Genomic DNA, 13,184 nt, shown 5'->3' with positions numbered 1-13,184 from the left:
TGAATGCTGTGGATCTGAAGCGCGCGCGCACACACACACACACACACACACACACACACACACACACACACAGAGCCAGGTAGCATCTATGGAGAGGAATAAACAGTCCATGTTGTGGGTCAAGGCTTTTCTTACCGATCTTGATATATGGTCTCAGCCTGAAACATCAACTCTTTATTCCCATCCATAGATGCTGCCTGAACTGCTGAGTTCCTTCAGCATTTTGTGTGTGTTACTCTGGATTTCCAGCATCTGCAGAATCGTTTGTGTATGACTGGCAGGTCCACTTTGACTTCGAGCTGAAGGCCCTGGAGTGGGGTTTGAATCCTGAACTCTGACTCAGGTTAGGCCCAGAGTCACAGAACTAAAGCCACAAGTGCCAGTTGTGGATAAAATGGAAGACCAACAGGACCAACTCATGGTGGAGTTACAGCAAAGCATTTACAATTACCAGCAGGTTCAGGAATAGGTATTACCCTACAATCAAAATCATGAAGGATACAACCCACCCGCTAATAGACTGTTTGTCCCACAACCATCAGGGACGAGACTATGTAGCATCCACGCCAGGACCACCAGACTAAAGAACAGTTACTCCCCTGCAGCCATCAATTCCTCAACCCATTCACTCACACCACGTTATCATAGAGTCAAGCTATGTACAGATCCTTGTGTAGCTACTGTCACTTCATGGGCACGCAACCAGTCTAAGTTACTTGTACATTTGTTTTATAGGATTGCTTTATATTTATTGTGGTTTTTATGCTTCTTGTGTTTCTTATGCTGCAGAGGATCCAAAGTAACCATTATTTCATTCTCCTCTACACTTGTGTACTGAAGAGAGACAATAACATCAGGCTCCCAAACCAGCACAGATAAATTCACTCCCCTCAGCTCTGAACTGATTTCACAACCTACAGACTCTAACGCATGTTCTCAGTATTATTTATTTACACATTCTTTTATTTTTGCACAACTTTTCTCCTTTCGTACCTTGGTTATTTGTCAGCTTTGCTTATGTATAGTTATTCATAAATTTTATTGTATTGATTTATTTTCTTGTAAATACCTGCAAGAAAATGAATCTTAAGGTAGTATATGGTACAGGAACAGTTATTAACCCTCAACCATCAGGCTACTGAACCAGTGTGGATAACTTCACTCACCCAACACTAAACTGATTCTACAGCCTATAGACACACCTTCAATGACTCTACAACTCAGTATTTAGTTATTTACCATAAGTAAATAACTTATTTATTATTGTATTTTTTTATTTGCAGAGTTTGTCTTCTTTTGCACATTGGTTGTTTGTCAGTGTTTATGAACAACTTTTCATAAATTCTATTGTATTTCTTTAATTTCCAGCAAATGCCTACAACAAAATGAACCTCAATATATATGGTGACATATGTACTTGGATAATAAATTTACTTTGACTATTAAACTCCAGGAACATTTGCATTCCTATACTGAACTGCACTTGCCCTTTCTCTGCCCAGTTTGTTGATAACTTCCCATTGTCTGTATCTGTACCTCACCTGATAATTTATGCACCATATGCAAAATTCTGAAACACCTACTCTACATTTAATCCAGAGATTACAATCAAGTGGAAGAGAGCATATTAGGAGTTTTGGACAGACTAGATGGGCAAAAGGGTCTGTTTCTGTGCTGTGGAACTCTAGGACTCTACAGGAATTGGGATGGTATGTTGACTGTTGTACAAGACATTGCCGAGGACTAACTTGGAGTACTGTGTGCAGTTCCAGATACCGATCTACAGGGAAGATATCAATTAGATTGAAAAAGTGCAAAGAAAGTTTAAAAGGATGTTGTCGGAACTTGAAGATGTGCATCATAGGGAAACATCAAAAACAGTAAGATTTTATTCCCTGGAGCACAGAGGAGTGAGGGAAGATTTGACAGAGTTATACAAAATTATGAGGGGTATAAGATAGGGTAAATGCAAGAGGCTTTTCCCACTGAGGTTCAGCAAAACAAGAACTTACTGGGTGAAATGTGAAATATTTAAAAGTATAGTTAACATATTTAATGGTTCTGTCATTCAATAAGAACATGGCTAATCTGACCATAGATTCAGGTTCTCTGCTTTTCCCCATAAGCCTCAATTCCCCAGCTATGCAAAGATCTACCCAATTGTGCCCTAAATATATTTAATAAGATAGCCTCTGCTTCCTTGGGCACAGAATTGCAGATTCACTAGTCCCCTCATCTCTTTCATAAATCGATTCCCCCGAATCTTGAGGCGGTCTCTCCTAGATCTAGTTTCACATAGGGTCATAGAGCACTACAGCACTGAAACAGGTCCTTTCACCAATTAGTCCATGTCAAAATATTATTCTGCCTATCTGGGGAGAATAAAAAACAGTTCCCCCTCATCTCCACCTCAAACCTACTCCCCTGAATCTTGAGGACATGTCCCAGTTTCTTGATGCCTGAGGCAGATCAGACTGGTGGGGAGGACTTTTTGCCCCACATTCAGAGAATGGGGACTGCCTGGAACACAGATGGCATTTCAGAAATGTCCAGACGAACTTTCAAATCACCCTGACAGGGAGGACTTCAGACCAGGGACGGGACGGGGGAAGGTTCCTACCACCCATCCCACAACCTCTTTGACTCACTACCATCAGGAAGGAGGTCCAGAAGCTTCAGGACTAGTCCTGACAGACTGGGTAACAGTTTCTCCCAACAGGCTGTAAGACTAATGAATACCCGGTCAAAACAGAGGCCTCCTCACTCAGACAGTGAGCTGGATCACTGCTCATCCAAGTTGCACACTTGGCATGCATTCTGAATTATGTTTTATTAACTTACTTGTGGTAATATTTTGTTTTACGTGCTGTGCATGATACATGTATTGTGGACTGTAGACAGACAGAATGTTGTTTCCTTTGGGTGTATATATGTAGTCAGATGACAATAAACTTGAAGTTGAACTGGTTGGTACGGGAATAACAGGCTGAATAGCCTGTTCCATGCTGTACTCATCTGGTTTATTGATTCTAAACAGAAGCTCGTTTGGAAACCTGTCAATATTAACGGCCTAGAGTGGATGTGGAAAGGCTGTTTCCTATAGAGGGGAGTCCAGCACCGGGGAGCACAGCCTCAGAATAGAAGGGATGTTCCTTTAGAACAGAGATGAGGAGGAATTTCTTTAACTGTGGAATTCATGACCACAGATGGCTGTGGAAGCCAAATCATTGGGTACATTTAAAGCGGAGGTTGAAGGATTCTGATTAGTAAGGGTATCAAAGGTTACGGGGAGAAGGCAGGAGAGTGGGGTTGAGAGGGACAATAAATCAGCCATGATGGAGCACAGCCTAACTCTGCTCCTATGCTTATGGTCTAATCGGCTATGAACGTTGCCCACAGAAACTAGGAATGTTGTGCTAGCTCTCAGGTGGGAAAGGAGGTGGAATTTCCTAAACATGGTCCCGCATGCTATGATGGCATGCCTGCCGAGTTTCTGATCTTCAAATCTCCGGGATGGGAGATCCAACTCGGATTGAGTTGAATGGAGGAGAGAGTCAAATTGACCCTTGAATTGAGGAGCTAGGCCATAAGGCAGTAGTTAAAAACCACAAGCCATAGGAGCAGAATTAGGCCATTCAGCCCATCGAGATAGTTCCACCATTCCATCATGTCTGATTTACTTTCCCTTTCAACCCCATTCTCCAACCTTCTCCCTGTAACCTTTGACACCCTGACTAATCCAGAACCAATCAACCTCCACTTTTTAAATATACTCAATGACCTGGTATCAGCATGTGACAATGAGTTCCACAGACTCACCATTCTCTGGCTAAATAAATTCCTCCATTCTCTATTCTAAGTGGAGTCTTTTTAGTCAGAGACTGCACCCTCTGGCCCTAGACTCCCCAAGTACAGGAAACATCATCCCCACATCCACTCTATCTCAGTCTTTCAATAATCCATAGGTTTCAATGAGATCCCCCCTAGTTCTTTTCTCAAAGGACCCAAACTGCTCACAGTACTCCAGTCTGCCCAGTGCCTGACAAAGCCTCAGCATCACATCTTTGCTTTTATATTGCCGTCCTCCTGAAATGAATGCTAACATTGCATTTGCCTTCCCTACCACCGACTCAACTTGCAATTTAACCTTCAGGGAATCCTGCACTCGGACTCCCAAGCCACTTCGCAACTCTGATTTCTGAATTTGCTTCACATTTAGAAAATATTCCTCCTCCCAAAGTACCTGACCATACACTTCCCTACACTGCATTCCATCTGCCACATTCCTCCCCCCCCCCCCAATCTGTCCAAGTCCTTCTGCTTCCTCAAAACTACCTGCCCCTCCGCCTGTCTTCGTATCGTCCTCACTCTCGGCCTGTGTCGAAGTGGCAGCCCCCGCGGCCGTATGTCCGAACCCATCCCGAGATCAGGAAGTTTGCCAGATCGGACCTGTGGCGCAGCGCGGTTAACTTCGGCCAGCGACCGATCCAGACAGCTTTCGCCCGGCCCCCGCTCTCCGGCAGGCTCCAGCCCCGAGCATCCCTCGCAGCCGAAATAACAGCACCCTTTAGTCATAAGGGACGGGAACACTGCTAAATTTAACCGAAAATCTTTGGGAGGCTCCCTGTTTTGAAACAATCAGGGAGAAGAGATTGGGGAAGGGAGGCGACGCTAGCGTCCCTCTCTCTCCCCCAACGCAAAACTGAAAAACACACACACAGACACACCCACCGCGGGAGTCCCATGAAAAAAAATGGCATCCGATCGCTTCACACCAGAAAAATAACCATCCGGCCAAATTACTAACTGATGCAACATCGCCGAGGGTGGCAGGAGAGACATTTAAAAACAAACCTCCCCGCCTGTCCGCTTCGACTTCAGCAACGCTCCCGCCCAGAGGAACAACAACTTGTTTAGTGGTGCTGGCTGCTCGGGGGAGGGGGGGCGAGAGAGAAATCGAAAGAGGTACAAACCCCCAGAAGACAAGCTAACACCCATTTCTGTATATTAAAAAAAAACACGATTTTTTTAAACGAGCCGTCGATCCCGAGAAAAGCCGAAATCTTACGAAATATGAAAAAAACCACGAAGTCCCATGTACTAAGATGCAAAGGGGAATGGAACATAAACAAACAGGCGGAGGAGGGGTAAACACACACAGTAAACCAGAGCAGAAATAGCGCTCGGCGAGGGGGGGGGGAATCGCGACAATGTTGCGGTTGAGTTTGCTACAAACTTTCGACATTTAAAACAACAATGTTGCCGCGTTAGTTAGAATGTTACTAAATTGTTACCTTTCTCTCGCAGCGGGCTGTTCGCCTCCTCTTTGCTGACTTGGGTGATTATGGACGGGCTGTCCATGAGCTAGATCTGTTATTTTGGGTGAAAAAAAGAATCCCCCCTCCCACCCTCCTCCGGGCACATATATCTGTGTAGGTCGGGAGGGAGCGGACAGGGAGGAGAGGAGAGGAGGGGAGGGGGGAAGAGAGGGAAAAGCGCGGTTCGGGAGCTCGCTCACAACATGGAAACCTCTCCCCGTCAGTTTCAAAGCCAAGCGACGAAACTAACATGGATCGTGCTTGTCGGTTTCAAGGCGGCCCTCCTCCGGAGACGATGCGGCCGCGATTCCAAGCTCCCGGCTCGGCTGGCGAGCGCTCCGGAACGGCGGGGGCGTCCGTCCGTCCTCCCTCCCTCCCTCCACTACTTCCCCACCCCTCCTCCTGGCTTCTGTACCCCCTCTCAACTCCTACCCCCTCCTTCCTCTCTCCCTCCTCCTTCCTTCCTCCGCAGCAGCCCGATCGCAATGCGCGAACCCCGGGCTTGTGTTTTCTGAACACACACACCCAGTGAGAATGAAACGAAAACAAAGTTCGGCAGCCCGGAGTGGCGGGCTTGTTTTTTTGCCGAGGGGGAGCCTGGAAACCGTGAGAGCGGAGCCCCCAGGGTTAGGGACCGTCTCCAAAGCGCTCGCTGCGGAAGGCAACATTCTTGTTTTATAATCGTGATAAACAACCCGCGGTAGTTGCGTGCGGTTTCAAAGAGAACGTAGCGCCATATTTTCTCCCCCCGTCGCTGTTGATTTATGAAAGGAACACAGCGTGAAGGCTGCGCAAGGCCATTCAACCCACCAAACAAACCTAGCGAAGGAACTCAGCGGGTCGAGCAGCGTCTGTGCGGAGGAGGGAGTTGTCAACATATAGGCTCAAAACTTTGCTTCAGGACTGGGTTATTTAATTTAATTCGCTGTAATTCAGATAACTCACCCCTTCCACACCAACTTAAGTCCTATAAAGATGAAAATTAGCATTTGACCATAAGACATAGGAACAGAATTAGGATATTGTCTTACTATCTTTTCTTTCAGTTAGCCCTGACGAAGTGTCTCGGCCTGAAACGTCGACTGTACTTCTTTCTATAGATGCTGCCTGGCCTGCTGTGTTCCACCAGCATTTTGTGTGTGTTGCTTGAATTTCCAACATCTGCAGATTTCCTCGTGTTTATGCTATTCCCCATCGAGTCTACTCCACAGTTGTGTCAGGGCTGATTTAATATCCCAGCCAACCCATTCTCCTGCCTTCTCCCTCTAACCTTTGATGCCCTTATTGATCAAGAACCTATCAACTTACATACCCACAGTCTTGGTCTCCACAGTCATCTGTTGGCTTTAAATTCCACAGATTTACCACCATCTGGTAAAGAAATTCCTTGTCATTTCTGTTCTAAAGGGACATTACAATCACGTTATGAAAGGGAGAATAAAGCCACACCTATGAGAACCCCAGCAGCATCCGGTGACCCTGTGATCTCTGTCCCAGAAGGCCAACTTCAGAAAATCCTTCAAGAGGGTGAACTCCGGCAAGGCGTCAGGCCCTGACGGTATATCTTTGTAGGGCTCTGCCAGCCAGTCTGTGGGAGTGGTCTTCGATCTCTCTCTGCTGCAGGGAGACGTTCTCACCTGCTTCACAACGCTGACAATCATGATGGTGACCAAGAAGATCATGGTGAGCTGTCTCTACGGCCATCATCCAGAGGCGCTCATATTTACTGTGATGAAGAGCTTTGAGAGGTTGGTCATGGCTAAGCAAGGACCTGGACCTGCGACAACTTGCAGCGAATGCAACCTCACAGGCTCTCGGATCAGCTGGCCAATGGTAATACCTACATCAGGCTACTGTTTGTTGACAGCAGCTCAGCCCTCATCACACCCTCAGGTCTAGTCAAAATGCTTCAATACCTCCCTCTGCAACTGGATGCTTGACCTCCTCAGCAGGAGATCATAGCTTGTGCAGATCGGAAAAAACATCTCCTCCTCACCGACAATCAACACTGACGCACCTCAAGAATGTGCTCTTCTCTCTACACCCACGACCGTGTGGACAGGCACAGCTCGAAAGCCATCTGTAAATTTCCTGATGACACAGCTATCGCCGGCAGAATTTCAGATGGTGACGAGGAGGCGTACAAGAGTGAGATAGGTCGGCTGATTGAGTGGGGTCACAACGGCCACCTCGCACTCAGCATCAGTCAGACCGAGGAATTGATTGTGGACTTCAGGAAGGGGAAGCTGAGGGAACACAAACCAGTCCTCATTGAGGGATCAGTAATGGAAAGGGTGAGCAGCTTCAAGTTCCTGGGTGTCAACATCTCTGAGCCCAACATGTTGATGCAATTACAAAGAAGGCATGGAAGTGGCAATATTTCATTAGGAGTTTGTCACCAAAGGCAGTTGCAAATTTCTACATAGGTACCATGGAGAGCATTTGAACTGGTTAAATCACCACCTGGTATGGAGGGGCCGCAGCCCAAGATTGGAAAAGCTTCAGGAAGTTATAAACTCATCCATTTCCATCATGGGCACTGGCCTCCCCAGCATCCATGACACCCTCAAAAGGCGATGCCTCAAAAGGCGGCACGCCCATCACCCAGGACATGCCCTCTTCTCACTGCTACCATCAGAGAGGAGGCACACACTCAATGATTCAGGGACAACTTCTTCTCCTCCACAATCAGATTTCTGATTGGACCATAAACTCATGAACAGTACTTCACTACTTTCCCCTCTCTTTTTGTTCTAATTATCAAATTTAATTGAATAAATTTAGTACTATGTATTGCAATGAACAGCTGCCACAAAACAATAAATTTCATGACATACATCGGTGATAATAAACTTGATTCTGGTTCTGAGAGTCTTCTGTTCTGAGGTTGAGCTCTGCAGTCCTAGACTCCCCCACTGTAGGAAACATCCTCTCCACATCCTCTCTATCTGTGTCCTCTGTTCCTAGACTCCCCCACTATAGGAAACATCCTCTTCACATACGCTCTATGTCCTCTGGTCCTGGACTCCCCCACTGTAGGAAACATCCTCTCCACATCCACTCTATCTGTGCCCTCTGGTCCTAGACTTCCCACTATAGGAAACATCCTCTCCACATCCGCTCCATCTGTGTCCTCTGGGCCTAGACTTCCCACTATAGGAAACATCCTCTCCACATCCACTCTATCTGTGTCCTCTGGTCCTGGACTTCCCACTGCAGGAAACATCCTCTCCACATCCACTCTATCTGTGTCCTCTGGTCCTGGACTTCCCACTACAGGAAACATCCTCTCCACATCCACCCTATCTGTGTCCTCTGGTCCTGGACTTCCCACTACAGGAAACATCCTCTCCACATCCACTCTATCTGTGTCCTCTGGTCCTGGACTTCCCACTATAGGAAACATCCTCTCCACATCCGCTCTATCTGTGTCCTCTGGTCCTGGACTTCCCACTGTAGGAAACATCCTCTCCACATCCACTCTATCTGTGCCCTCTGGTCCTAGACTTCCCACTACAGGAAACATCCTCTCCACATCCACTCTATCTGTGTCCTCTGGTCCTGGACTTCCCACTATAGGAAACATCCTCTCCACATCCGCTTTATCTGTGTGCTCTGGTCCTTCAGTGATCTTACATGTAAACATCTCTATTCCAATGCTACGTGACTTGCAATTCAGGCCACATTTGCAATGTGACATTACATGTGTACCAGTGTTAAGGATCTTGAGATGTGCAGCATCAGAGATGTTGACGTGATGTCTGTTTCAGCAGAGTGACACAAGGTTGGACCCACTAAATGTTTGCAGTATGGGTGTACATGGCCCTTGTCCTGCCATCCCACTTAGTAATATCATAGAACAGTAGAATATGAGCCCAGCTCCTTAGACTCACAGTGTCCCCAAATAATTAACCAAATGACATGCAACTAACCTAATTCCTTCTGCATGTACACAGAATCATACAACACTACAGCACAGAAACAGGCCCTTCAGCCCATCTAATCCACTGCAAAGGCTGCCCAGTCCCTTTGATCTGCACCTGGACCATACCCCTCCACACCCCTCCCATCCACATACCTACCCAAACTTCTCTTAAATGTTGAAATCGACCCCGCATCCGCCACGTGCCACACTCTCACCACCCTCTGTGAAGAAGTTTCCCCTTTAACATTTCACCTTTCACTTTTAACCTATGACCTCTAGTTCATGTCTCATCCAACCTCAGAGGAAAAAGCCTGCTTGCATTTACCCTATCTATACCTCACAGAATTGCACATACTTCTATCAAATCTCCCCTCATTCTCCCACACCAGGAAGTAAAGTCCTGACCTATTCAACCTTTCTCTATAGCTCAGCTCCTCAAGTCCTAGCCACATAGTCTATATCCATTCATACTCTACATGTGTCTCTCAAACACCTCTAACCAGTCTCCGTGTAAAATATTTGCCACAGACACCTCCTTTCGACTTCCCCCCTCAAATCTTAAATGCCTCCCCTATGATATTAGACATTTTGACCAAGAGGAGAAAGATACTAGCTGCCTCTCATAAACTTCCTTCAGATCTTCCCTCAGTCACGGCTGCTCCAGAGAAGCCCAGGTTTGTTCACCCTCATGCTCTCTGATCCTGGTGAATTGCACCCACTCCAAAGCCTCCACCCCCTTCCTATAAAAGGCAACCCATACTCCGACGTGATACAATAGTCTAGTGGCTAGTGTAGTGCTTTACAGCAACAGACATCGGGTTCAATCCCCATCTCCATCTGTAAGGAGTTTTTACCTTCTCCCTCCAGGGGCTCCAGTTTCCTCCCACATTCCAGTGACTCACGGAGCAGAACCTGAGGCCATGCTCTGTTGACGCTGGAAGCATGGCGACACTTCCAGGCTGCCGCCAGCACAGACTCTGCTGGTCGTTGATGCAAAGGGACACATTTCACTGTATGTCTCAGCGTACACGTGACAAATAAAGCCAATCTTTTTTCTACTCTTGAACTCGGAGCCTCAACTCGTGAATGCAGGCTTGTCATATGCTTTCTAAACCACCCTGTCAAACTGTGCAGCCACTGTCAGGGAACCTGGACCCCAAGGTCTCGGTGTAAATCAATATCTCTCAGGGCCGTGCATTATGTCATCTCAGATCTGTCTCTAATGTCATTCTGTTTATGCCTGCCAACCATTAACCTCCCATCCTCTGCCACCCTTCTAGAATCTTTCTAACGTTGCCTTAAAGAGTGAAAGACTTGGATTCCACTGCCCCTCGAGGAAGAGAGTTCCACCCCTCCCCGAGAGAATAAAAATATAACATAGAACAGTACAGGCCCCTCGGCCCTTGATGTTGTGCCGACCATTTAACCTACTCTAAGATCAGTCTAACATTTCTCTCCTACATAGTCTTTCCTGTGTCTATCTAAGAATTTCTTAGATGTCCCTAATATATCCGCCTCTACCACTACCCCAGCAGCACATCCCAAGCTCCCACAACACTCTGTGTAAAAAACACTGGACTTTCCTCCAATTACCTTACAATTATGCCCCCTGGCATTAACCATTTCCACCCTGGGAAAAGGTCACTGGGTGTCGATTCTATATACGACTCTTATTATTCTGTACGCCTCTAACAAGTTGCCTCTCATCCTCCTTCACTTCAAAGAGAAGAGCCCCTAGCTCTCTCAACACCAATTTATTATTCCTTTTTTGGCACTATTGATTCATCTTGCAATTTATCGTATTTTTTATGTGTTTGCACCGCAGCCCTCAGGTAGAGTATGATGTTCTCGAAAGGGGTATCTATTGGTGGGTCCGCGGGTCGCTACCTGGGTACAGGGCGTGGGGGCGGATTCACCTCATGGAGAATGCCTGTGTGTGGCTTTGTTTACTGTGGCAAGGTGGATTCGCAGGCAGATACCACAGGGTCCTTGGCAGATGGGGGTCAGGATCCGAAGCATAGAGAGCAAGATGACAGGGAGCCCTTCACTGCTACAGCCTCCCTCGGGCCATTGTGATGGGTCATCGACTTCTGCCAGCTCCACCGTTGCGATCTTGGTTAGGTCGCCCGTTGTCTGATCTTACCACCATGACAGACCCCACCAGGAGCAGGAGCTAAGCTCCAGGCAGCATTGCCTTCGCTATCTCAGGAACTCACAAACCCCTCCACCATGACAGGATGACAATTCCTGGAGAAGTATGGTTTATTCCTACTGCCAATGCAAAACAACAAATTTCAAATCATTTGCCAGTGATAATAAATCTGATTCTGAGATTCTCCCACAGAAAGAAACATCCTCTCTACATCTATGGTGGACCCCTCAAGATCTTGAGTATTTCAATTACATCCCCCCTCACCACTTCCCTTCTCCTCATCAACACATCACTTCCACTTGGTGCCCCTTCCCTCCCATTTCTCCCATGCTCCACTCTCCTCTCCTAGCCACTCCTGTCAGCACTTTATCTCTTCCATCTGTCACCTCCCAGCCTCTCACTTCATCTCCCCTCTCCCACCCACCCACTTTCCCCCTCACCTGGACTAACCTATCACCCGCTGGCTTGAACTCCTTCCTTTCCAGCTCTGATGAAAGGTCTCAGATCGAAACACTAACTGTTCATTCCCTTCCTTCAATCCTGCTTGACCTGCTAAGTTCTTCTAGCACTTTTATCTGTTGCTCTGGATTTCCAGCAGCTGCAGAATCTCTTGTGTCCCATCTTTTTTCATTTGACCACCCATTCCAGGTTTCAGTCTTGTGAAGTTTCTCTGGGCTATGTGCAATACTCCTACTGTACAAATCCCTCCTTCAATAAGAATATACACCAATCCAGGCACTGCTACCCTAAGAATACACAGGATCAGAATCTGGTTTATTATCACTGAGTGGGACGAGGCAGAAAAATGGTTCAGCATAGCCAAGAAGGGCCAAAAGGCCTGTTTCTGTGCTGTAGAGTTCTATGGTTCTGTGACATGTGCCATGAAATGTGTTGGTTTGCAGCAGCCGTACAGTGCAATATGTAAAAAAAAATCTATAAATTACAAGAAATATTAATAAAATAAATAAGAAGTGCAAAGAGAGCAAAAACAGTGAGGTGATGTTCACTGACCATTCGGAAATCTGATGGTAGAGGGGAAGAAGCTGTCCCTAACATGTTGAGTGTGAGTCTTCTCCTCTCCGATGTTTGCAATGAGAAAAGAGGATGTCCTGGGTGGTGGGGGGGGCCTTGTCTTCTGGAATTGTCCACTGTGTCCCCCACCACCTTGGTGGTCTCCCTCATTTCCACTCGCCCCTCTCTCCAGGGTCTCCTGCACCCTCTACTCGCCCTGAACTTTCCATTGCCTGGCTTTTGCTCCCAAACTCCCAGTGTCTGACTACTTCCCTAGGAGGTTTGGATCCTTCACCGTGGACACTGCTTTCTTGGGGCATCGCCTTTCGAAGGTGTCCTCGATGGCAGGGAGGGTTGTGTTTGTGATGGAGATGACCGAGTCCACGTCCCTCTGCAGCTTTTTGGAAAGCTGTGCATTGGAGCCCAGAGCTGTACACCCCAATCCAGATGTGGTCTCACCACTGCCCTATGTAGGAAGCATAATTTTGTATTCAATTCCCCCTACACTTAGGATAAAGGAATTATTTTAAGTTTGACTGTCAGTAATTAATGAGTTGCCACAGGAATCAGTGATCCGACCTCAACTATTTATAATTAATATTGCTAACTGAGAGTAACCGAGCCATAGTTATCCAGCAGAGGAACGGTCCCCTTGCCTACCTCATGCATGCTGACCAAGGTGCCTAACTGACATCGTTCCAGTTGATTATATTTGACACACATCCCTACGGAAGACTTTGTGGGAGGGATTGATCATGGAGTAGATCAAAGAGCACAA

At 46.9% G+C, this 13,184-nt stretch overlaps 1 protein-coding gene across 1 annotated transcript in view; it reads right to left on the bottom strand.

Annotated features, from left to right (window-relative positions):
• Window positions 1-5,697, bottom strand: part of LOC132392946 (carboxy-terminal domain RNA polymerase II polypeptide A small phosphatase 1-like) — a 43,010-nt gene extending 37,313 nt beyond the window's left edge. Inside the window, exon 1 of the mRNA XM_059967554.1 lies at window positions 5,295-5,697. Within this exon, the coding sequence (XP_059823537.1) occupies window positions 5,295-5,361 (67 nt within the window). The 5' untranslated portion in view covers window positions 5,362-5,697. The remainder of the gene's footprint in view (window positions 1-5,294) is intronic.
• Window positions 5,698-13,184: the final 7,487 nt, after the last annotated feature.

Source organism: Hypanus sabinus, chromosome 4 (assembly GCF_030144855.1).
Source record: "Hypanus sabinus isolate sHypSab1 chromosome 4, sHypSab1.hap1, whole genome shotgun sequence".
NCBI lineage: Eukaryota > Metazoa > Chordata > Chondrichthyes > Myliobatiformes > Dasyatidae > Hypanus > Hypanus sabinus.
Note: the sequence above shows the minus strand (reverse complement) of the source record. Positions and strands in the feature narration are given on the sequence as shown.